This window comes from Jaculus jaculus, chromosome 7 (assembly GCF_020740685.1).
Source record: "Jaculus jaculus isolate mJacJac1 chromosome 7, mJacJac1.mat.Y.cur, whole genome shotgun sequence".
NCBI lineage: Eukaryota > Metazoa > Chordata > Mammalia > Rodentia > Dipodidae > Jaculus > Jaculus jaculus.
In genome coordinates this window covers 1,810,114-1,834,639 of record NC_059108.1, presented here as the reverse complement: position 1 = coordinate 1,834,639, position 24,526 = coordinate 1,810,114, and the positions used below count along the sequence as shown (strand labels likewise).

The window sequence follows — 24,526 nt, the reverse complement described above, 5'->3', positions numbered from 1 at the left end:
CCTGCCACCCTTGGGGCAACTCATCCACCTAAACTGTGCCTCCACCTCCCAAGTACACTAGCACACACGACATACCCAGTACTGTGGGTTGAACCCAGGCCTTCATGCATGCTAGGCAAGCAGCCTGGAACTTCTAATTTAGGCAGATGGCCTATAGACCACTGGGATGTCCTTAGTTAGGAAAACTGTGGGGCGTGATAAAGTCGGTTTCACTACCCACTTCCTAGCAACACACAAATGGGGCCAACTCTCCAAACATTGACAGACTTTATTGTGGGGGGGTTCCCACCTGGGACCCCACCCTCTTAAATAAAAAAGTGCATAGAAAAGAAGGGATTTAGAAATCTTTGTACAATATCTACATCCTGGGTCCCCAAGGCAGGAAGGGGGCGATTGCTGGGTGGTCCGGGAGGAGGGATGGAGGCAAGACACCCTACCCCCTGCATCCCCACACCCACTCTGAACAAGAGGGTGGGAGTGAGACCGCTGAGAGACTAGGGAGCCACAGGCCAGGGTGAGATGTGATGGGCACGTGAGGACTGGAGGCATCCACAGCTCAGTTAAGGAAGCGACGGCAGCGCTTGGCGCCACAGTTGCAGGGCAGCTTGTTGCTGGCATCCTCGATGGGAAACTTGTAGTCATAAGTGAGCTCCTCACCTCGCAGAATGCGGCGCAGGGCAAAGATGACAATGTGTTTCTGGCCCTCCACATGAATGACACGAGAGAAGCAATTGGGCTCACAAGAATGGTTGATGAAGCGAGCGGCATTGCCATGCATCGTGGCATCCACCACGTCAAAGTCATCCATGCGGAACATGTAGCACCCAATACCCTACAGGGACAGGGGAGGAGAATTAGATACTCAGTCCCCACAGGCAACCTATCACTCAACTCATTTCCACAGCCTTCTGGCACTCACCTTTCCATCATAGAACTTCTCCCGCTTGTCAGTTAGCACAGAGCGAATGACAATGCCAGAGTATTCAATGACCATCTCTCCAGCATCGATGTTTCGTTTACAGAACAGGCCACGCCCATGGATGGCTGATCTGCAGGGCAGAACAAAGCAGGGGGAACTCAGGAGGAAGGGGGAAAGATGCTAGGCAGCCCCACACTAGGACCTAAGGGGCAGCCCCACCCCACTAACCTGTATACACCCACAGCCTCTTTGGACGTCTTTTTGAGGTGGCGAAAGCGCATGGCCATGGGCAGCTCTAGGCTTGTGGCACGTCTGGTAGGAGATAGCAAGGCCACATAGGCTGGTATTCAGCAACAGTCACCCTCTTTAGGACTTTCAGACAAGGCCCAGCACCCCAACTTGACCTCCATACCTAGTAGACCTGAGCTGCACCTCGTCCTCTTCCTCATCACAGGCGGCTCCTTCAGGGAGCACGCGGTGCTGGGAGGCCAGAAAGTTGAACATGTCAAAGGTGCACTTCCTACAGCAGGGAGGGAGGATAGAGGTCACAGCCATTCCCTCAAGGACAGGCTGCCTGCTCATTCCTTGACCTGGGCCTGCGGATGGCACCAGCTTTTCAGGGCCACACTGATGACAACAAAACAAACTCCTAGAGTTGCCTTAGCTTCAACCTGTCCAGCCCAAATATCCCATGCTTGGGCTCCCCAACCTCTCACCGGAGATAGACCTCAGCACGGGCAGCCCCATGGGGGTTCAGGGGTGGTTCCTCCTGGCCCTCTCCCTGCTGGTGGTACCGGAACTTGTAGTGCTGGCAGCGCTGGGCCCCAGGCAACTGCTCTGCCAGGAAGATGACAGCATCGTGGTGGATGCCCAGGAGCCGTGCCCCACTCATTCCTGAGAAGGTGAAGACAAGAAACTGTATGGAGGGCCCACCTTACCCGTGGGATTATCCCAGACCCCATTATCCCAGTAGACACCCCTTACCACTAAAGGAGAGATGCCTGAGCCGTGCATGCCCTCGGGCCTCTTGCACTTTCTCAATCAGAGTTCTCCAGGCTCCTGGAGTAAGGTGAGAGCCACAGCCATCAGGATGGGGTCTGCAGGACACTTCCCCTCCCTGCCACTGCTACACTCAACTTACCCTCCAAGCTCTCTGCCTCCACACTGAAGCCATCCTCACTGCTTATCTCAAAGCGTAGGTGCGGCCCAGCCCGTTTTGGAGCCTGGTTTTCTTTGTCTTCTGGGGATGGAGGCTCTTCCTCGGAGCTGGAGGCCTCGCCTGGACCCAAGAAGCCAGGAAGAGTAAGTAGGCAAGGATCACCTCCCAGGATCAAAAGAGCCACTGCTCTGCCCTCCACCACATACACTCTCACTCGCAGAGAACACTAATCTCTCTCCACCCAGGTACAAGCAGGCACTGGGGGAAGATGGCCCTCCTCCAGCTCCTGTAGCATGGACATAGGCGTTCCAAGGGGTCCGGCAGCAACTTCTATTCATACAGCAGACTCAGAGGTGTGAGGCCTCTTCAGGGTACCCTGAAGGCTTATTCAAATCCATTTTACCATACATAGCCATCTACCCATCATTATTTGCTCATCATACAGATTACAGACCCTGGAGAATTGTCTTGTACATACATTTATCACAGGCAGTAAGCTTTTCTTTTTTGTGGCACTAGGGATTGAATTCAGGACCTAAGCTATATCCCCAGCCCCATATACAGTACATTTCTACAGCTATCATGAATCAGAATGTATAGATGCAGACACAATATCCAAGCTGGGGTCTCACTGTAGCTCAGGCTGACCTGGAATTTACTATGTAGTCTTAGGTGGCCTCGAACTCTGTAATCCTCCTACCTGTCTTCCCAGTGCTGAGACTAAAGGCACGCACCACCACGCCTGGCTTTTTCTTGAGTTTTTTTATTTTCAAAAAACAAATTTTTTTATTAACAACTTCCATGATTATAAAAAATATCCCATGGTAATGCCTACCCTCCCCCAACTTTCCCCTTTGAAACTCCATTCTTCATCATATCCCCTCCCCCTCTTTCTTGAGTTTTTTGAGACAAGGTCTCATTAGTTGCCCAGAATGGCCTTGAACTCAAGAGATCCTTCTGTCTGACTCCTGAGTTGCTAGGGCTTATAAGAGTTCATAGAGTTCAGACAGAACACAGGACTCTTGATGTATTTAGATGTGGATGTGACGAAGACTAGAGTTCAGGGCAACCCTGAAGTCTGAGGCTTAAACAGAAGAAGTATAAAACTGCCATCAACTGTCAAGGTGAAGATAAGGAAGGAACAATCTGAGGTGAAGGTCAAGGACTGTTTGGACATGCTGTCTTTGAGCTATCTCTCAGAAAACCTCCTCCTTCAATTTGCTGGGGGAGGTGGCAAGGAGGCAGCACAATGCAGATGCCTGAGTCTTGGGATGAGGTCCAGGCTGGAGAAAGTCCTGTGGTGATTATCAGAATACAGATGGAATTCTAAGTCCTGAAGCCAGGGAAAAGGAAGGAAGGAGGGCCATGGCCCTGGAACACATTAAAACTGGAGGATGAAGCTGGGCAAGGGGGCACACACCTTTCATCCCAGCACTTGGGAGGCAGAAATAAGAGAATCACCATGAGTTCAAGGCCACCCTGAGACTACAGTGAATTCCAGGTCAGCCTGGGCCAGAGTGACACCCGACCTTGAGAGGGGAAAACAACACAAAACAACTGGAGGATGAGACAATGAGGCATGAGCAAAGGTAAGTAGAGAATATGGGGTCCTGGGATCCAGGGAAAGAAGTGCTTCAAGGACAGGGATAAGACATCAAATGCTGCTGCTGGCATTCGTAGGATGTACCCTGAAATTGACCACTGTAGCTAGGGTGGGAATGGGCACAAAAGAAAGAGTGAAACATGATTCAGGACCCATATGGCCAGCCTCTATCCTATCTTGAATAATCCCCAGAATTCCAGTTGTAGTTTTACCATCTGACTGGCCAACTAGACCCTAAGACCCTCCCCTGGGATCTTGGGCTCACTTCACAAGACAGTGATTTGAGCTTATACATAAGGCTGAATGTCACTTCTTGGGAGCTTTTGGCTTTTCTTTTTGAGAAAGGATCTCATGATGTAGCCCAGGGTAATCTTGAACTCACTCAGTAATCCAAGCTCAGTTGAACCTCTCTCTGGCTCAGCTTCTTGAGAGTTGGGATTAGAAGTAAACATCACTACATTTGGTTGTGAATGTCATTTCTGTTTCTGTCACAAGATCACAAGCTCCCCAAGGGCAACTTTGTGTCTTTAGCATCTTGTGTCAGGCTTGTCCCCAGTTAGTATGCACGGTTTTTTGGTGTCCCCCCCCCCCCCACTCCAAGATAGGGTCTCACTCTATAGCCCAGGCTGACCTCTTGGAACTCACACTGTAGCTCCAGGCTGGCCTCAAACTCAGGGATCCTCCTCCTCCTGCCTCTCAAGTGTTAGGATTAAAGGTGTGTGCCAGGATGCCTGGCTCTATACTGGTTTTTGTGTTTTCTGATGTTGGGTATGGAGCCCAGGCTCTACAGTCTATGTTGTACCCTGTATTTTGGAGTGGGCCAACTATGATTCTGTTGGTAACCCACTAGACCAAACACAGGAAGAAGGCATGAGGGAAAGAATGTTCTCTACCTGAATAGTGGTGCCACTGGGACTCAAGCAGCAGGTCTAAGGGACCATCCGGGGCCAGGGAAGGACCAACTTCTGGAAGTGGCAGCACAGGGGACTGGTCCTGGAGGGACCTGTAAGGAGAGATCTGTCAGGATGGGTAGGAGGTAAGGGTCCCAGTGGCTCCAGGGAAAGGGCTGGCCACGCACCCAGGGCTTTCCTCCCCAGGGTTGTCCAGGTCAAGAACTCCTCGCACTGTGGGAGTTTTCATTCGCACACGGCTCAATCTAGCAGGAGGAAGCACAGAAGACTGAGCTGCCTTCTCCTGCCCACCTCCCCTAGCCCGACTTCAGCACTGGTACCTACCCACTGCCACCAAGACCCAGGACTTGGTGAATATCCTCCAAGGACTCCCCATCTTCATCCAGCCGGGGGGCTTTGTTTGGGGGAGGAGCTTGCGGGGAACGGCCAGAGAAGGTGGACACCCTCTTGACCCGGATGGCCTGGCGGGGTGGGCTGGGGGGCCCACTGCTAAATACCAATGTAAGCGGGGGTGGGGGTGGGGGTGGGGCAGGGCGAACCACCCCAACTCCTACCACTGGCAACACACTAAGCAGAGGTCCTGGGGGCAGAGTCCAGGAAGTGGGAGCCGTCGGAGGAATGACAGGGGGCAAAGGTGGCTGCTTTACCGGGGGTGGGACAGGATCACCTTCCCCTGCCATCTTCACAAATACTTGCCCCAGCTTGTTGACAAGAATGATCTTGGATGTGGCAGGTTTAGGGGGCTCAGGAGCAGGGCCCAGGCTCAACACTCGGACCCCTGGGGTCCCAGGGAGCCAGGCAAATGTCCGAGTGGGGTCAGCTGGGCTAGAGGGCAGACCTTGAGGGGGCTGGCTGCCATTGGCCAGGGAAGGTGCTTGGGGAAGCAGCTCCTCTCTAGGACCAGCAGCCCCCTCGCCTGGCCCCCCTAGGTTCTTCAACACAAAATCCACAATTTCGGAAGGCAGGTCCTCAGGAGGTCGGGCCCTGTCCCCTGCAGCCCCAAGAACCCCAGCTCGTCCCACTCCTGGTCCTGAAGGAGGAGTCCCCTGACCCCGGGGCTGCTGGACTGCCTCAGCTTCACTGTCGGTGCCATCGTCCACTCCATCCAACTGCTCAATTCGAGGGACTCCAGGGTGGGGGCCAGGGGCCAAGGCAGGACCAGATACCACAGTCACAGGAAAGTGGACATAGTGAGTGGTAGGGCTGGCCTCCTCCTCTGAGCTGTCCCCTGGGCCTCCGTGGCTGCTCCCTGCCGCCCCTGCGGCCACGATCTCTTCCTGAAAAGGCTCAGTCCCCAGAAGACTGGCTGCAAAGTCCAGGTCAGCAGCACTCAGTCCCGACACCACCTCCATGTCCTCAAAATCTGGACCCAGGTCTTCAGGGGGTGGTAGAGGCGATGAGGCCAGGCCAGGGGGAGCCAGCTCCCCTGAGGTAGGTGTGAGGGTTGTGACAATTGAGGTAGGCAGGGGCACCCTGAGCTGAGGGGAGGTTCTGAGAGGAGAGGAGGCCCACCGTGAGGGTGGTAGCCTGGGAGCCAAGGGGCTAGGACGCCGGGAGCGCCTAGGGGGAGCTGGGAAGTCCAAATCTCCTACTGTAGGGATGTGGTGAGCCAGAGAGGATGGACTTCCTGTAGGGAAAGAGTCAGTGTCAGCCAACAGCTCTAGCCTCCTCTGCTCTACCCGCCCCTGGACACTCCCACGTGCTCACCAGGGGAGGGCAAAGGGCCAAAGGAGATACCCCCCAAGGGCCTCCGGGATGGCGAGTAGTTGGGCACTTTGATTCGAGCCCCCAAGGAATGGGAGGCGGGAGAAGGGCCGTGGCTAGAATCTGGCCGAAGTGTGGGGTCCAGACTCTGAACAGGTGAATGGTGCTCAGGAGCTCCAAGGATCAGGGCGTCTGTATCTGGCAGGTCCTCATGATTGGGGGGCTCTGGAGAAGCAAGAGCATTACATCAGAGGAGGCAAGGGCTCCACGTCGAATCCTCCCACCACATACACTCTGGTCTTTAAAGCCAACTGTGCTGGCCTAGTCACAAGACACACTGGTGTCTAGCCACCACAGGACCCAAGCCCCTTCTGTGGCATCTGTAAACCCTCCCCATCCCACTAGGTCAGGGCTCCTCCATGACCTCTCCTGCCCACCCCTGGCCATCTCTCTACTCTCTCTGGCTGTCCACTGCTACTCTTTGCAAGCGCCATGTGCCATGTGCTGCTAGCAAGGACCTCTCTCCAGCATGGCCAGTCCTTCCACTTTCTTAGTTCTGCATATTCTTGTTACACCAAACACATCCTGGTACTCAGGCTTTGCAAACTGATCTCTGCTTCTCCCTCCAACACTCCAAGTCTACAACCAAGAAGGATGCAGCTATTGCCATAAACAAGATCTATACTCTTCCTCATGCTAAGTGGCCCATGGTGACCTCTTCCTCTACTGACCTCTGAGCCCATTACCTGTTCTGTGCCATCCAGCTGTTATGCCCTTCACTATCAGCACAGTCTTAACAGGCAGGTAGAAACCTGAGCACATTTGGGCCCAAATCCTGGCTCTACACATTGCTACTGCAGAGGTAACCTACCCCTTTGAACTAACAGTGGCACTTGTGCCTGTAAGAAGGTCAGTGGAGGGTTATAGGAGCACACAACCCCAGCTAGAAAAGCTCCTCGTTCCTGAGAGCTACCCTGGTGCTCTCTTCTCACTTTCTATGAAATGAGGTAAACAGCTCTTGTAGTATATACAACATGGGTCAATAAAGAAAGAGGAACAGCTGGGCGTGGTGGCGCACACCTTTAATCCCAGCACTCAGAAGGCAAAGGTAGGAGGATCGCCATGAGTTCGAGGTCACCATGAGACTACATAGTGAATTCCAGGTCAGCCTTGGCTACAGTGAGACCCTACTTTGAAAAAAAAGAAAGAAAAGAAAAGAAAAGAAAAGAAAAGAAAAGAAAAGAAAAGAAAAGAAAAGAAAGAGGAATAAAGCCAGGCATGGCGGTACATGCCTTTAATCCCAGCACTGGAGAGGCAGAGGCAGGAGGATCGTTGTTTGAGGCCATCCTGAAACTACATAGTGAATTCCAGGTCAGCCTGCCTGGGTTAGAATGAGACACTACCTAGAAAAAAAAAACACACAAAAAACGAAGAAAGAAAGAAAGAGGAGCAGCATCCTAGAGTTTTGCAAGTCAAGAGGGGAACACAAGTGTGTAACTTTTTTTAATCCTTTTTAAAAAATATTTTATTTAATTGAGAGAGGGAGAGAGAGGAGATAATGGGTATGCCAGGGCCTCCAACCACTGTAAATGAACTCTAGACACATGGGCCACCTTGTGCATCTGGTTTATATGGGTTCTGGGGAATTGAGTCTGGGTCCTTTGGCTTCGCAGGCAAATGTGCCTTAATCGCTAAGCCATCTCTCCAGCCCCTGGGTAACAGTCTGAGAGGGCAGCATTCCAGAAGGGAATGAGGCAGTACCAAGGACATACCTGAAGGGGCAGGGCTGTGCACAATGGTCTGGTTCTCTTCGGCTGCCTCTAGGTGAACAGGTTCCTCCCTTGGCCCCCATGGTCGATACTCTAGAATTCGGCACCGATACCAGCAGCGCCTCCGAGCATCCACTGTGCTCCAGTACAGCCGGGAGCACCTGGAGGCAGATGTGAGGGATAAGAAAGTTAGGATTACTTGGGAAAGGACACCAAGCCCCGGAGTCCCCCACCCCACATCAGCCCTGGACTGCTCACTGGTAGCCAATGGGGAAGAGCCGACCCTCACAGTCCGAGAGATCAGACAGGGTCCCCAAGGAGTCAATTCTGATGGAGCCTATGGTACAAAGGAGAGGTCAGGTGGGGTAGGCCAGGAGAGAGAGGTCAGATAGAGTAGGAATGAGCAAGTGGCTTACCAATGAGCACATTGATGACATCTGGTTCAAGCCCTGTCAAGAACTTTCGCTTGAAGTTGATGCCCTCAAAGTCCACATAGACTCGGCGAAGAACATCAAAACCATCAGGAGTCACTATCTCCTGGGAGATGAGAGGCAAATGGAGGTTGCTGGATTGGCAAGGGGTGAGGGGAAAGTTTTATAGGCAAGGACTGACAGCCAGGTGCCTGGCCTACAGGACTGTGAAGGAACCTACAAGGAGACTGAAAGCACGGCAGGCAGCTGTCTCTCAGGCGCAGACCCACCTTGCCATCCAGGAGGTCTGTGTGTTTCTGGCAAAAAACCTTCTTATCATCCTGGAAGATGCAGTCACTGGCCCGAGCACACATGAAGTGGAAATTACTGAGGCAGGAGGACAGGCAGCAGCCCACAGTGGCTCCAGGCTTCAGGCAGAGCTCACAACGCTGTGGGAGGAAGGGGCTGTTTGAGGGAGAAGTGCTGAACAGCATCCTGGGTCTGATGCAAGGCATCTAACTCAGACTGCATGACCCCTGCCTAGCCCTGCACCTCCAATAGCTGAAAGTTTTTGTCAAGCAAACCAACTCCCTCCCTGCACCTAGGAGCAAGAATATGTTCAAACTATTTGAGAGTCCTGAAGCAGTGTCTGGGAGAAGGCCAAGAACAGTCTTATTGAGTGGCATCCACCATCTTCCCCATACTTTAACGTAGAGCCTGCTTTACTCATTTAGTCCTCACAACTGCCCCTGTGGTCAGTAGCTCTATGGTTCAGCTCCTCCCAGGGAACTTAGGGTGTTTTCCAGGAACCTGCCCAGATTCTGATGCTATCTTCACTGGGTCATGTACTGAAAGGGAGATGCCACTGCATGGAAAACATCCAGCACAGGTTCAACCAGCAAGAAGACATTTAACTTGCAGCCTCCTGTGCTTCAGGGCCAGATCATGGCCAGAGAAAAAGAGTGGTTGCCATCTCCACAGTACTAGAACCTTGGGACAAACAAAAACACTACCTAGGACATGCCCCATAGGCTAGGAAAAGAGCTAAATGAGGGGACAAGCTCAGACCCCAAAGGCTGCCCACCCTCTGTGCCCACAGCCCTCACCATCTGCCTCCCTCGTGCCACAGCAGCATGAACATTCTTGAGGGAGCCATCATTCTCCTCAAATACTTCAGCTGACCAAATGGCACAATTGACATGTGTCCACTCATTTTGCCCGATGTACAGGAGCCGACCTGCCTCCTGGGGAGGGGAGGCACAAAACAAGTGGTGTGATGGAGAGCCCCTCCAAGTACCAGGCCCCACACACAACCTGGAACATCAAACAGCACCCCTTACCTTGGAGTCGGCATCCCCATATTTCAGACAGAGTGCACACTGACGGGGGTCATCCAGGTGTGAGAAAGCAGCTGAGTCTTTGCCCTGGAATGCTACAAAGAGTGTGGGAAGGGAAGTCTCAAAACCAGGACCTGGGACACCAGCCCACCAAGCAGGCCCCGCCCCCATGTCCTAGTACCTGCTGACGGATCACCTGGTGGCTGCCCTGATTCTGGGGTCTCTGGTTCCTGCTGTCTCCACTGAGCATAGACGTGGTCCAGGGATGGAGGCAGTACAGCATTGGGGAGGACTCCACTGTGGACAGGCAGGGTTAGCATCTGTTGTGCTCAACAAGGACAGACGGCCTGAGGTCTGCCCACAATATGAACCTAAACATGCCATCATGATACCCTTCTTCCTCTCTCCACACAGGTTTTCTTAATCCCTCAACTAAGTTAAGCTCTCTCGTGCGACCTTTAACATATGGTGTACTATTTCTCCTCTTCCACGGCTCAGCTGTCTGTCACCTCTTCCAGAAAGCATTGGCTACTCCTGCCTCTAAGAAGTGCCCTGTCTGAGCTGACCACCTCCTTGACAGGCTTCTGTGTCCTTCTCTGACCATCTGGGTCATCAGTGCCTGCCCACGCTCAAAACATAAGCTGTTTATTCAGTTCAATCCTTTATGCTCTTTTTTTAAAATTTCAGTGCATCTGGCTTTACATGGGTACTCTGGTCCTTAGGCATTGCAGGCAAGTGCCTTAACCACTAAGCCATCTCTCCAGCTCCTTTCTGGATTTTTGAAGCAGGGTCTTTAGCCCAGGCTGACATGGAACTCACTCTGTAGCCCAAGCTGGTATATAACTCAGCAAATCTCCTACTTCAGCCTCCCGAGTGCTGGGATTAAAGGTGTGCACCACCACGCTTGGCACTATTCAGTCCAATCTATTCCCTTCTGTATACCCAAACACAGAAGCAAAGTGAGAGCTAGCTGTCCACCTGGGAGAAGTGCTAGGGAAGCTACCTTTCCACCTCCAGCCTAACCCCAAACACTGATCGCTTCTCAGCTACTCTGCCCAGGCTGATCACTGGATTCCCAGATACCCTTGTCTTTTGCCCTCAGTCCCTGGTTCCCCTCCTGCTACTCAGCTTTGCTCACTTTGGCAGCCGGGTACTCCGTCGCCAGTACTTGGGGTCGTGGGCGTCGAACCAGCCGAACGCGGACTCTAGCAGCTGGGAAATAGGTTAACAGAATGAGAACAGGCTTCACCCAAGCATGGGGGGCGGGGGGCACACAGGGTCTGGAGGACTCACTCTGCCCCGCATTGCCACTCATCACACCATCAAGGACTCCTTAACACTTACCTTTAGTAGGAGCCCCTTCATCTGGCCTCCAGCCCGACGCTCTGGTGTCTCTCCTTCTGAGTGTCTCATCAGGATGCCCACCATGTCCTCCATGAAGCTGTGCTGTAAGGAGGTCTCTCAGGGTCTGAGACCTTGCCCCTACCCACAGCCTCAGCCCTGCCCTCTCCTTTTGGTACCCACTGCTCCTCCCCATGTCCCACTCACCACAGATTTATAGTGGCCTTCCTCAAAACGCTTCCCTACAGCTTGCAAATCACAGGGTCCTGGATGCAGCTGCTTCCCATCCTGCCCACACTGCAATTGGAGGAAGTCAGTAAGGCTGGAGGAGCACAGCCCTATCCACCCTGCCTCCAGAGCACTCCAGACCTGGGTGCACAGCAGCAGTGGACCCGCCACCTTGGAGCTCAGTAGGCCCTGGAGCACCTGGCGCAGGCCTCCCTGTAGGGCCCCACTCAGTGCCTCTCGCCAGCGTGGCTGTGTGGCCCCAGCACACGGCCCACATGTGTACAGCACCGAGTCCGGCAGCCCAGATAGGATTTCATAGTCTTCATCTAGAACAGAGTGAGAAAGAAGAAACAGTTAGGGAAGGTGTGAGGGCTCTCAGAAACCCCTAGCCCAGAAACAGCTAGACCATCTGTCATATCAAGGATGCGAGTACACTAACTACTTACCTGAGAGACCCTCACATTTGGCATGCACCCAGTGGTCACACTGTGCGCACTGCATCATCTTGCTCTCGTAATCATTGTCTTCATAGCAGCGTGTGCAAATCGGGCAGTAGTTTCCTACAAAAAAGGGTAAAGGGAAGAGTCAGCGGAAGGTTTATTCCTACCCCTCAGAGTCCTGTTCTGAGGCTGACCACATCTTGGTGGCTGCATGAGCTGCCTCCACTACACCTCTCAGTCCATAGAAGCTGGTAGAGGAAAAAGCCTGTTTACTCTGAAGCCCCAACAACTTCCAAAAATCAGGGCCTTGTTAAGTGTACAGATGAACAAAAGAGGAGAGCCAGTGTTCAAACTGCCCAATGGAGATAGATGTGGGGTTCCAGGAGAGACCTCAGAGACTGAGAAGGGGTTCCCAGGCCCTTAAATCTCACTGCCTTCAAGAGGGGCTTTGTTTGTTATATACACACAGAGGATTTCAGTATAAAGTACTCTGAATCCATGTTCCTCAGCTACAAGGTAGAAAGCCCCTGGAATCTCCTTCCTGACTTTCACTGGTGAGGCTTGGAGTTGGCCCTACGTCCAGGAGCCTGGTCTGCTCCCCTGTTCCCCCACCACCAGGCCCCATTTCCCTGCCAGGTCCCACCTTTCTCATAGAGCTGGGTGCACCTGGGGCAAAGGCTGTAATCTCCAGACCACTCGACGTCCCAGTTCTTGCCTGGAGTTGCCCCACAGCTCTTACAGCGCACACAGGCTGAACAGATCTGGGGGAACAGGGTGATGTTCGAAGGAAGCTAGACATTGTGTTGGAGCAACAGGACAGTGGGGAGGGGTGCAGGGAAACAGATGAGGAAGGTCAAGTACAAGAATAGAGGTGTAGGAGAGATGAGTAAAAGGAGGAAGAGAGGGCAGAAGTGGACTAAACCCATGAGCTCCTAAAATCATTATACCAAATTCTGCACCTACAGCTTGGCTATGTGAAAATTCAGAAAAGAAAATATCAAAGTGATCCCCAACTCTCCTGTCCTCATGAGAGCTTTGGCCTGGAGGTAGTGTGGGGTAGGATAATGCCAGAGTGAGGAAGGCAGACTCATCTCACCCAGTGGCGCCGTCTACGAGTGGCCCGGGTCGGGTAGCTGGGCCCCAGGCAGGCCGGGTGGTAGGCATGACGACAGCGTTCACACTCCAGGAGGTGCTGACAGATAGCAGAGGAGACAGCAATGTGAAAATCTCCTGCATAGGGACACCCTCTCCCTCTAGGACTCCACCTGCCCCAGGTACGTCTTCACCCAAACCTTGGATCCCCGGCCTTTGCGTCCGCAGACATGGCAGAACTTGCAGCGGCGACAGCACCAGGTATCGTGATGCTGGGGCAGGGGTCGTTCAGCCTCCTCCAGGCAGAATGGGTGGAAAGGATCACAGCAGACTTGGCAGAAGACCAACTAGAGGGAGGGGAAAGCAAATGATGGACAGTATGAGGCTTGGGGACCAGGGGATGAGGCCTGGCCGAGAGGACAGGGCAACAGGGACTTGGGAGTGCGGGAGACAGCACCAACCTCGTGTAGGCCTTTGCTAGCACACAGAAGGCACACCATTGGCGGCCCCCCTGGTACGGAAGTGAGCACGCTCAGACCACCCATCAGCCACACATTCTCTAGGTCACAATCCTCCTAGGAAGAGAAGGATTGGAGAGTAGCCAGAAACACAAGTTAGATCCATCCTGAAAGCCCTGGCTGCTGAACACAATCAACAAGTTTCTTTCACCACACGTTCTGCAACCAGCTCTCAATGTTCCACCGTCCTGTCCTTCTCTCTCTTTACTTATTTACGAGAGAGAGACAGACGGACAGAACATGAATATGAATGGGCAGAGCAGGGCCTTTTGCTGGCACATATGAAATCCCAGCACATACGCTGTCTTGTGTGTCTGGCTTTATGTGGGGACTTGAACCCTGGACCAGCGGGCATTTCAAGAAAGCATCTTTAACTGCTGAGCCATCTCTCCAGCCCACCAACACCATACCTTAAAATCTACTCGGACTCGGTGCACACCATCAGGGGACTTCTGTTTTCCAGTCCATCCATTGGGAAAAGAGGCAAAGGGGCCAGGGGCCAAAGCATCCTAAGGAGAACATGGGGTGGTCAGGGGCCAGCAGCCTCACCCCTCTGAGGACTCCTCCTCAGGGCCCTGCCCCCAGCTGGCTGGGCTCAGCCTTTAGTCCAAACCCCACTTTGCTTTCCTGACAGCCAAGGCTGCCTCATCCCTCAGGGCCTGTCCTCTGGTGAGGACACACCACAGCACTCAGGTGTGCCCATCACCCTGACTTGCCAGGTAGCTCCTGGAGAGCAGGAGCCATGCCTCACACAGGGCTTGGGGTTCTCGGAGCGGGTCGTGCTGACCTTATCCAGGCGCCTTCGGGCCTTGAGCTGCAGGACAGGCTGCAGGGTGGGTTTGCGGGGCCGGCTCTGCTCCTCGGGCTCTAGCACTGGCAGCTCTAGGCAGTACACAGGAGTGGTTTAGTCCTTTTCCTTCCATACCCCTTATTCTTATACTATTTCCAAGCAATACACCTAGATTCCCAGGGCTTGCTCACAAGGCAGATCCTTAAGCCTTGCTCAATAAATTCAGTGAGAACCGCCAGTTTTCCATATGTCTCTCTAGAAATGCCTGCTCTTCTACCCACAGCCACTCTTGAATAGACTGATGGACTCCTGGGTCGAGGAGCCTGTCCGTTCCAAATAAAAGGCCTGGGGGCCTGTTCAGCATGTACAAGGCCCAGGGTTCCACCCCCAGCACTGTCAAAAAAAGAGGCAAAGGGCTGACTGCTCGGTAAAGTACCAAGCGGTTCGTACCATGTTCTCTGGGGGTCCGACGCCTGGGAGCAGGAGGACCCCCTGGCTCTGAGTCATCCGAGTCCTCGAAGACATCGTAAGAGGGTCGCTGTTTGACGCAGCGACGGGCTGACTTGCGCTGTAGGAGGAGGGAGTCCTGCTCCTCGGGCCCGGGGGTGGTGCCCACCTCTTCCCGGGGCCCCCCAGCTCCCGCCCCCCGACGTGGGCCTGGAGGACCAGGAGAGGCCTCAGGAGATTCATCGGAATCCCAAGGCAACAGCGTCTTCACTATCGTCCGGCCTGTGGGGAACAAGCAACTCAGTGGGACTTAACCAGGAACAAGGACATCAGGATACAGAGTCAGAAAGAAACATGCCAAGAGAAGGAATGTACAGGAGATAGGAAAGCATTCATCGGGAAAGCACAAAAGAGCAAAGCTACAAAGGTAAGGGGAAAAACAAAGAAAAGATAGCTTTCTCCATATCACAAATCTAAGTTTTGGGGGTTTTTGTTTCCTTGAGGTAGGGTCTCACTGTAGCTTAGGCTGACCTAGATAGAACTCACTGTGTAATCCAGGCTGGTTTCAAACTCACAGCAATCCTACCATCTCAGCCTCCTGAATGCTAGGATTAAAGTCATGCACCACCACACCCAGCTCAAATCTAAGCTTTTGACAATACACTTCTCAAACCTTATTACCTTTTTTTGCCAGCCGTTCCATCTTCCGAGCCTCTATCTTGTCACACTTTCGGTATCTGGGGAGGGGAGCAGCACGTCACCAGGGTAGGGGACTGGTGGTCTGGGGGAAGAGAGGAAGCTCTCCACAAGGATGCCAATCCCACTGCTCTGGCTGGGCAGAAGAGGGTCTAGGGCTTGGGTGACTAACAACCCTGTATGGGAAGAGGCAACTCTCCAGTTACTCACACACAGCACTGCTTCTTGGTGTTGGGGCCCCCAAACTTGGGTTTGTCCAAGCAGTTGACACAAGAACCACAGTCCTGCACACGCAGGCAGCCCCGACAGTGCCCACATCGAGCCATGCGCATCTTCTTGCCATGGTGAGAGGGCAGTGGGCGCCGGGGTGTGTGGGCCAGGGTCCCTGCAGACCCCGCAGGCTCCAAGTCTCCACCAGGCTCTGCAGATTCCACCTTTTCCCGCTGGGATCGGGATGGAACACTCTCAGTCTCAGATGCTGACGATGTATCTATGGCACAGGAGGGACAGAGCCAGTCACCCCTCGCTTCCTTCCCTGTCCTCACTTGGACACCACTTTCCCATATAGACAGTTGATCCCAGGTGCCTTTAAACCTACTTTTTTTTGTTTGTTTTCAAGGTAAGGTCTCACTCTAGCCCAGGCTGACCTGGAATTCATTATGTAGTCTCAGGGTGGCCTTGAACTCGCGGTGATCCTCCTACCTCTGCCACCCGAGTGCTGGGATGAAAGGCGTGCACCACTATGCCTGGCTTGAACCAGCCTGCCTTATCCAAGACCCGGAAACATGTAACCCATTTGCTCCCTAAGCCTCACTGAGCTCCCTGGTGCTTCTGCTCAGGCCCAAACCTGACATAGCTGCCAAGCCTCCCCACTGTACAACCCTACCCTCTGTGGCGAGGTCCTGCCGGTCACGAAGGGGGAGGGCACTGAGGCGGGGGACATCTTCAGGTACCATGGCCCGAGCCTGACCCAGGGCCACAGCAGCGTGACGGCAGACATGTTTGATGCGGGGACCTTGCACAGGGGACTCGGGGCCCTGAGAGGAGAAAGCAGGATACGTGTATGGAGGTGGCCCCATGGTCCTACAGCCAGCCTTCTCCAGAAGACCCTCCTCTCCCCGCATACCGAGGCTCGCTCTCTCTTGGCTTCCACGGATTCATCTTCAGACCTCACACAGCCTCGGTCTGGGGTCTGTTTGACAGTCCCCACGGTCTCTTCCATTTGCCCTCCAGGGCTTGTCTGGTAGGAGAATAAATAGGGTCAGGGGCTGCAGAGCGAGGACACATGGGAACAGGGACTAGCAAAGGGAGGGGATGTGGCCAGGACAGAAACAGGTGGTGGGCTAAAGGAAGGACTGGTCCCAGGGTTCCTTCTGGACAGTGTCTGATGAGGCAGCTGCAGGGACTGAGTTAGGATCTGCTCCAGCACTGTGCTCACCGGCATCAACGCTGCAACCTTCTGCTGTTGCTGCTGCTGCTGCTGCTGCTGCTGCTGGTCAATCTTGAACAGCTGCACCTTAGCTCTTTTAAGGAGGCTGAACATCTTCTCCTCCACCCCAGACAGTGGCAAGGAACCCAGGCCTGCAATCCGGGGTTTTTCCAGTGGTGGTGTGTGTTGTGGTGATGGTGATAGTGATGGTGATGGTGGCGGCTGCAGCTGTACCTGCGGCTGCACTTGTGGCTCCTGTGGTGGTACAGCCTGGGGCAGAAGCTGGTTCTGCAAGGCCTGCGGGGGCTGCTGCCCATTGCTCAGAGTTGGAGCCCCAGGAGAGGGCACCTCGGCCTTAACAGGAGTAGTGACCACAGGGACAAATCGAGGCAGGCTAAGGTGGTTGGTCCGCCCCACTGCCCGAGGTTCAGGCTCAGCTGGAGAGTCATCAGTGGGAGGCGGCTCTGGCTCAGGGGCTTCAGGAGCCCCAAGAGGAGGAGGAGTAAGCACCGACTCATAGATCTTCAGATGAGCTTCGCTCGGGGTAAACTGCGGAGCCCGAAGGAGCAGAGGCCTCCTGGAGGAGGTGACAGGGGTAGGTGGTGGGGATGGGGCTGGTGGAGGAGCAGGGGGAGGCGGCGGCAGCTCCCGGGTTAGTGAGGTCCAGCGAAACGTGGGCTCCCTTAGGATGGACCGTCTCTTCTCAGGGAGCGGGACTTGGATAGACGGGGGAGTTGGGACACGGGGCGGAGAGGGAACTTGCACTGGGTCCTGGGAAGCAAGTGGGGAGGTGGCAATAGGAGGTCGTAGAGCTGGTGAGATCTCCACTTTTGGGGGTTTGGGAGGGTCTTCATCCATAAATCGCCGGGGCGTCTTGATGACACGGGAGGATCGGGCACTCACCACAGGCATGATAAACTGACGGATATTCTTCAGGAAGGTGGTACTTTTGGGGGCCACAGTAGGACTGTCTTCCATAGAGCCTCCTGTGGTAGTGCTGGGGTTTGAGGTGGAAGAGCTGCTCTCTGGCCCTGCCCGAGCAGCTTCCCGCTCTGCCCGCTGGCTGGGAGTCAGGGGAGGCCGGCCCCTCTTCCTGGAACATGCAGCTGGAACCACAGGAGGGGACTCTTCTCTCTTCTCTGGGGCTGGACATGGGGGAGGGGAAGGTGGGGGAGGAGGGGGCTCTGGAGGTGGAGGAGAGGTTGAAGGGGGTGGGGGGGAAGGCAGAGGGGCTGGAAGAGTCAGGGGTGAGAATGATGGCTTCGCCTCTTCCTCTTCCTTGGCTGGTATCACCTCTTCCTTAGCCACAGCGCTCTCCTCCTTCTCTCCCTCTTCTCTGTCTTTCTCTTCTCCCTCCTCCTCCAGCTTCTGCTCCTGCTTCTTCCAACAAGAATCTGCTTCCTGTCCAGCTCCAACTTTTCTTTGAGGGGCATCCTGCCAACTTTCCCCATGTTGACCTTGACCCTGAACTGATTCAAGTCCCAAAGACAATTGTCCCATCTTTACTTTTTTGGCCTTTGAAACAAACTTGATCATGAGAGGAAGCCCACCTCGACCTCTACCCCTGCCTCCACGACCTCCTCTCCCAAGCTGTCCTCCACTTTTAGGGGTTCCAGGTCCTGGACCAGGTCCCTCCTTGCATTTCCAGCTGCCAGTTCGGTGCTTTACTGGAATCACAGGAGGTGGAGGCTCAGGTTTAGGGATTGTCACAGCCGCTTCTGCTGCTACTGCTGCTTGCTGCTTTTTCCGGCTGGGGCCTGCTGGACGTCCTGGAGGCCGTCCCCGAGACCGACGGGGGGTTGAGGGCTCACATGCCCGGCTCCGAGGGGCTGGGGGGGCCTGGGCCCTCCGGAGAAGTTCAGTCAGTGCCTGCACCATTCGTTCTGTGCCCTCCTCACCCCGTTTCCGAGTAGGGGTCTTTGGGGAGATAGGAGTCACATCTGCTAGGCGAGGAGGAAGGGGGATCGTCTTATGCTTGCGGCCCCGACCTCGGGGGGCTCGACCTAAAAGGAGAACAGGTGTGGGGAGATGGGTCAATCTGGTGCTGTAGTCTACGGAAGGGACTTCCAGAAGGTGGGAACTAAGCTTTCTTGTCTGTTTCCCCCACAGCCCAGCCTAGCTTGGACTCTGGAACACAGGACATACTCAGTAACTATGGAGACTAGGTGAACAGGGAAGAGCTCCCACAAAGGGTGAGAATAACAGCTGTAAGGCTACAGAGGTGGAGTTTCCCCATCACTCACCTCGTTGGGATCGGAGCGCAGAGCGCAGGGAACTGGGGGCCACATCTTCATCTGAATGAAAACCCTGAAACTCCTGATTTAGGGGACCAGGGGTGGAGGGAAGAAACAGCAGTCAGTGCCAAATCCCTGCTTCCACCTGAGACTCAGGTATCAAAGCACATTAGCCCCAGCTTCCCCTCAACGTACTCCTGCTTATTTACCCACGAATTAAAAAGACTGGAAGGTCAGAGGGAATAGAAATAATCTCTCCAGGGATGGAGACAAGCATTTTTGAACACCCCTGCCCAGAGCCAGACCATACCAGCAAGACCATGAGTGGCTCACTAACCCAGAAGAAAGCACGACTTAACTTCAGGTTAAGCAGCAGACCCTTACAATTTCACTCACAACAAAGTGGGCCCCCCATTTATATCCTTTCGGGCCACAGTTTCTTCCTGAATGGGAGTAGGGAAACCTGGGTGAAGGGTGGGCTTCAGATGGTTTATCATAGTAGCGAGCCCTCCAATGACTGCTAGCTGACCTATGAGGATCGGCCAGACCCAAGACTCAGCCTTCATTCTATTTCTCTTCAACACATGCCCCAGGAAGCCCTCCACCGCTCTACTTTAGAGCCAAAGAGCAACTGGGGCACTGGTGAAACCAGGGATGTGACAAGAGACTGTGAGGCCCAGGAAGGCAGTCTACAGGTAAGTGCCCAGCAGCTGTAGTGTCTGGGTCTTCTAAATAAAAGCCACGCTACTGCTGTCAGCCACCACGGTTGAGCATGCCGGGTCCCACAGCCTCTTCACCCACAGCTCCGGGGCCCCACCTTTGCTACTATGAAGGAACAGCTCAGGACACTCGGCACGACCGGGGTTTCTCTGCCCACCCTTCGCAGGCCATAGCTCCGCGCAGCGTACCTCCTTGCACGCCTGTCTGCAGAAGCTGCTGCCTTCCGCAGGGGCCCCGAGGACCCACCGGTCGCGACCACCCTTCGCAGCCATTCAGGCCCGTCCGAGCCCCTGGCATCCGCCCCGCACGGCCCGGCGCCGGGGACGCCTCCACCGCCTCACCTCCTCGTCCGACTCCCCGTCGCTGCTCTCCTCCTCCAGCACGCAGCTTCGGCCCGGGCCCAGGCCCCGACCTCGGCCCCGACCCCGGCCCCGCTGGACGCGCGGGCCGGCCCACAGGCGGCGGAGCCGGCGCAGGCCCCGGCGGAGCCCCAGCAAGCGGAGCAGGGCCGTATCCTCCCCGGGCTCGGCTCCTCCGGGCCCCGCCGCGCCGCCGCCGCCGCGCCGCAGGGCCACCCGCGCTCTCTCGGCCCCGCTGCCCCGTCCGCCGCGGCCCCCGCCCCCGCCGGAGCCCCGCGGCCGCCCGGGGAAGCGGCCCCGCGCGGAGCCAGGCCCGGGGCAACCGCCGCCGCCCGCCGCCGCCGCCATCTTGGCACCGTGAGAGGGGCCGGGAGGGGGAGGGGCGGCCCGTGCGCAGGCGGGGGAGGGGCGGGGCGGGGCGGGGCGGGGCGGCCGCGGCTCACGACACTAACCCGCGCCGCCGCGGGAGCGGGAGCCGGGGCCGCGGGAGCCGGGCGGGCGCCGCGGGGGCGGGCGCCGGGGCCGGCCGGCCGTCACCGCACTCCGCGGCACGGGAACCCGCGGGCGGCGGGGCGGAGTCCTCCGGAGAATGTAGTCCCGACCGAGCAGGGACTACCGGGACCCGCCGCGGACCCGGAAAGCCAGTTCCCGGTCTCCGGGAGGTGTGGTCCTCGACTCAGACTCCTCCCATTGTTGTAGTGGGGACCGGCGCCGGCCTGAACTACCACTCCCAGGGTACCGCAGGCCCCGCCCGGGGAGCGACCGGCGCCGGGAAGTGAAGGCGGCCGCACCGCCCAGGAGGGTCGCGGAGACGCGGCCTCGCGCCGAGCGTGTGGGCCGGGAGGCGCGGGTAAGAGTGTCATCCGCGGGCTGCGGCGCGGCCGCCAGGGGTCGCTCCAGAGCGGGACGGGCGCGCCGCGGTCGGCACGGGCTCTCGGCTCTCTCGCTAGAGTACGGCCGACTTTATTAGGGCGATGAATTCGGCCTTCCCCACGACCCATCTGTGTCCGTGCGAACCCAAGTGCCGCAAGGACGCCACCAGGACTCGCCGGCCCAGGCTGAGCCCGCGGCCTCCCGGGAGCGCCGCTGGCACCGGTCCTGCAGTCGAGTTTGATCTGCCCGCCCGACCTTCAGCGTCGACTGGGACCGTGCTGGAGCCAGTGAAGTCCACACAGCGCTCCGGTGGAGGCGCAGGTGGCGCTGCCTGCAGAGGTGCAGGCCCGGGCCGGCCCCGAGGACGAGTAGACGAAGGTGGAGCGAATGCTCCCCCCGGCGGCAGCTGGCTGGGCGAGTGGCCGCGCATGGGCTCCTGCCTGGAGGCCCGGCTGGGACGGCCGGCCCCGCACACTGGGCAGCGGTAGGGGGCGGCGCCATGTGTTCGCAGGTGCTTGGTCATGACGGAGAAGTCCCGGGAGCGCTGAGGACAGAGGTTACAGGAGAAAGGCTTCTCTCTTGGGGAAGGCCAGAGAAGAAAGAAAGAAACGGGGCGAAGTTGGCCAAACTGAATATATCATGTCAGGCAACGAGGTGAGGGAGGAGCAAGCTGGCCAGGACTGGGCAGGGCGCCCATACCTGTGTGGACACGGTAGTGCGTCTTCATCTGATGCTTCAATGAAAATCTTTTTTCCACAGGCAGTGCAAGTATAGGGCCTAAACCGAGCAGGAGAGGGTGGCGGAGGGTATTGGTGAGATGGCAAGCCCGCTGTGTCCTCTTGACCCACACAGCTTGCCGGTCGGCCTATGTGGGCAGAGAAGTGAGAGCCGGGCATGGGCTGGAATCCCAAGGCCGAATCGCGGGAACATCCGGCAAGAAAAGTTTCAGTGGGCCTCACGCTGCAGTGCAATTCGCCCTACTCACCGGTGCGCACTTGCCCAGATTTCTATCACCCCAGAGCTGAACTGCAAAGGACCTTGGGGCAGGGGTCTTGGAGAGAGCAGAGTCTCTGAAACTGGTAGCCAATCTTCCCTGTGGAACATCCTGCTGGGGCCACCCATGCCCTTCTCCCCTAGCAATCCCATCACCAGAGCCTGGCAGGAGGTCTGGCCTTGGGACCAGAGGTGAGTGAAAGGCTTAGTGGGAAGACCTCCCGCCCAGCTGATGGCTCACACCTGCAATGACCAGGCTGTGGGCAGGGAACTCCTGGCCTCCTACAGTAATCAAGGTATCACATAATGCTGGCCAAAGCCTGGCTGCTAACTGTACTAACAGATCTGAGCCATAGGGGCTGAGCAGTCTTGTGGGCGGCAGTAGCATTATGACTTGTGTGGCTACCAGTTTCAGAGGCTCTGAGGGAAAGGCCACAATGGGGAGTCCATGACAGAAAGGGGAGAAAGAAACAGCATGTTCTCAATCAAGCCTGTGGAAGGGAGGGAGAAGAGTGAATTGCAGTCCTAGACTGCAGCGCCTCTGCCGGAGTGGGGCAAATAAACAACGCAAGTGGAGGCAGGAGAGTGTAAATTGAGCTAAATTTTGCACAAGTATCAAGTTTAAGAATGATAAGACCAACAGGTTCCAGTTTAAAGAACATTTCTGCTTCTACTATTCTGCGGAGAAAGACCGTGAAGAACATTCCACACAAAGGGATGACCACAAAATCCAGTTACCCTGGCAGTTAGCAATGGAGCAAGACAGGTTCATGAGAGAACTTAGGAAGCTAGTGGGTTCTTCCCCAATGTGAAGCTCATCAAGCCTGCAAGCCAGAGAAGATGGCAGGAGAGTAGGCAGGCTCTTCTTTAACCTGAGGCTGAAGCTTCCAGAGCACATACTCAAAGAAGTAACTCAAAGAGAACAAAAACTTCCATCCAGTGAGTAAAGAGCAATTCAACAGCCATGGGAGAGAAGTTCTGGAGGCTGTGACATCCAAGCAAGTAGGAGAAAGGAAAAAAAAAATAGCAGGAAAGCTATTCCCTCTCAAAATCAGGATAAAGAGAAGGCTTAATTTCCATTTTCTTAAGCCAAAAATGAAGACTAGAGAGACCCCACAGCAGCAGTTTTATCACATGTAAGCCAGATGCACCGGGGAGGGGGGGCGCATGCATCTGGAGTTCCTTTGCAGTGGTTGGAGGCCCTGGCACATTGACTCTCCCATTCTCTCCCCCTCTTTCTCTGTCTTAAATAAATAAATAAAATATATTTTTAAAATGAAGAAAGAAAGCCAGGAACCCAGATCTTAAGAGAAGTAGCCTAAGTGTCCTAGCACCTAGCAGGCCTAAACTTCTGCAGACCTCAAGGGCCAAGGATTCATAGCTGGACACCTTGGGGGCAAGGAATACAGGTTGGCAGGGAGTGGAAAGAAAGAGGGGTATAAGGTGGAAATCATTAGATGGGACAAGCAACCACTCATGGCTGTCTCTGCCTCCTAGCACCTCTGTACTGCTGTTGGGGCTCCTGCCCCCTTCACCCCCTTCCTCCCAAGCTAGCTCCACCCCCGACTTCAGTCCCTTCATTGGACACCTCAAATACCACTTTGCCACAGACCCCCAACGGAGTGTGGCTTTATCTCCCCCTTTAAGGCCTACAGTGGAGACTGCCACTGTACTTGAGAACAAGCTGTCTCCTCTCCTCATTTGTGTGTCTACTTCATTTGTGAACTCATAGTCAGAGAGGTGAATCTGTAGCAACATGGACTTTGACATAAATAATCAGACTAGAGTCTCAGTGTCTCTTTAAGTCACCTCCCAGAGCCTGTTACTTCATTCATGACTAGTGATCTCTGCTTCCCTCATTTGGAGGCGGAATGTGCCAGTGTTTGTAAGTATGGCCCATTATCCAAGCAGTGTGAGTTCTGTTTCTTAGAGTGACAATAGAGCTGGAAGCTGTTTCTACTAGCTCAGAAGTAAAATGGACAGAAACGTCTAGATTCCAAGTGGAAGGGTAAGATCGAGGGACAAAAGCATGCCTCCTCTCTTTCACTCCTTGGCTTGGTCTAGAAAGCCTCACTCTGTAGGGCTGTCCTTTTCATCTGGGCCACCAGAAGGGCCTGTGTATGTGTGTGATTCAGCTCCTCCCAGCAAGCTCTGAAGGAGCAACCCCAGAAAAGGCTTGTGGTGGTCTCTGAAGAGAAAATCGCCTTTTTCTGGGCTGATGACAGATGACATTTCTCTGAAATCAGGACCCAGTGGTTTCTTTCATTTTCTGCTCAAGAGGTCAAGGTCCCTAGAGCATTCCAGAGAATTCCTCCTTCCCCCTCTTTTCACAGTTTTTTTTTTTTTTTTTTTATGTTGTTGTTGTTCTTTTGGGTTTTTGAAACAGAGTCTTAGTGGGTAGACCAGGCTGGCCTCAAAATCACCATCCTGCTTCAGCCTTCCAAGTGCTGTATTATAGGCATGTGCCACCAAAGCCAGCTTTAGCACTCTTTAAATTGAGGAAGGGATAAAACTGGAGACATTCAACTCAACTTTCTTTTTCGTATTACTCTAT

General features: G+C 55.0%; 2 protein-coding genes across 3 annotated transcripts; both read right to left on the bottom strand.

Annotated features, from left to right (window-relative positions):
- Nucleotides 1-250: 250 nt before the first annotated feature.
- On the bottom strand, nucleotides 251-20,454 carry Kmt2b (lysine methyltransferase 2B). 2 transcript variants are annotated; one of them, XM_004659805.2, is made up of 37 exons: nucleotides 20,089-20,454; nucleotides 19,037-19,109; nucleotides 16,803-18,796; nucleotides 16,491-16,604; nucleotides 16,251-16,401; nucleotides 15,575-15,854; nucleotides 15,350-15,405; nucleotides 14,672-14,950; nucleotides 14,219-14,313; nucleotides 13,842-13,940; nucleotides 13,375-13,488; nucleotides 13,114-13,260; nucleotides 12,918-13,013; nucleotides 12,465-12,582; nucleotides 11,828-11,941; nucleotides 11,523-11,707; nucleotides 11,361-11,450; nucleotides 11,157-11,258; nucleotides 10,951-11,024; nucleotides 9,994-10,109; nucleotides 9,816-9,907; nucleotides 9,582-9,719; nucleotides 8,766-8,924; nucleotides 8,482-8,602; nucleotides 8,324-8,402; nucleotides 8,069-8,226; nucleotides 6,300-6,521; nucleotides 4,917-6,219; nucleotides 4,760-4,837; nucleotides 4,575-4,684; nucleotides 2,061-2,198; nucleotides 1,904-1,978; nucleotides 1,636-1,813; nucleotides 1,332-1,439; nucleotides 1,148-1,231; nucleotides 920-1,049; nucleotides 251-832 (listed from the first exon to the last, which is right to left on the bottom strand). In XM_004659805.2, exons 1-37 carry the CDS (start codon nucleotides 20,452-20,454, stop codon nucleotides 557-559), a joined length of 8,112 nt encoding a protein of 2,703 aa, XP_004659862.2. In that variant the 3' UTR covers nucleotides 251-556. The 2 variants fall into 2 exon arrangements, with proteins under 2 accessions (XP_004659862.2, XP_045009864.1); XM_045153929.1 differs by lacking the exon at nucleotides 4,760-4,837.
- A 264-nt stretch (nucleotides 20,455-20,718) lies between these two features.
- Nucleotides 20,719-22,360, bottom strand: Zbtb32 (zinc finger and BTB domain containing 32). The gene is given in 6 exon segments (XM_004659804.2): nucleotides 20,719-21,052; nucleotides 21,280-21,373; nucleotides 21,376-21,555; nucleotides 21,673-21,730; nucleotides 21,732-21,844; nucleotides 22,198-22,360. Coding segments are annotated over 6 exon segments (942 nt in total).
- Nucleotides 22,361-24,526: the final 2,166 nt, after the last annotated feature.

Coding starts and splice junctions, on each gene's coding strand:
- Kmt2b (XM_004659805.2), bottom strand. CDS start 20,454: ATGGCGGCGGCGGCGGGCGGCGGCGGTTGCCCCGGGCCTGGCTCCGCG. Junction 8,603..8,765: donor CAGACCTCCTGGATGGCAAG/GTGGGTCTGCGC, acceptor CTCATCTCCCAG/GAGATAGTGACTCCTGATGG. Junction 1,440..1,635: donor CGTGCTGAGGTCTATCTCCG/GTGAGAGGTTGG, acceptor TCCCTGCTGTAG/GAAGTGCACCTTTGACATGT.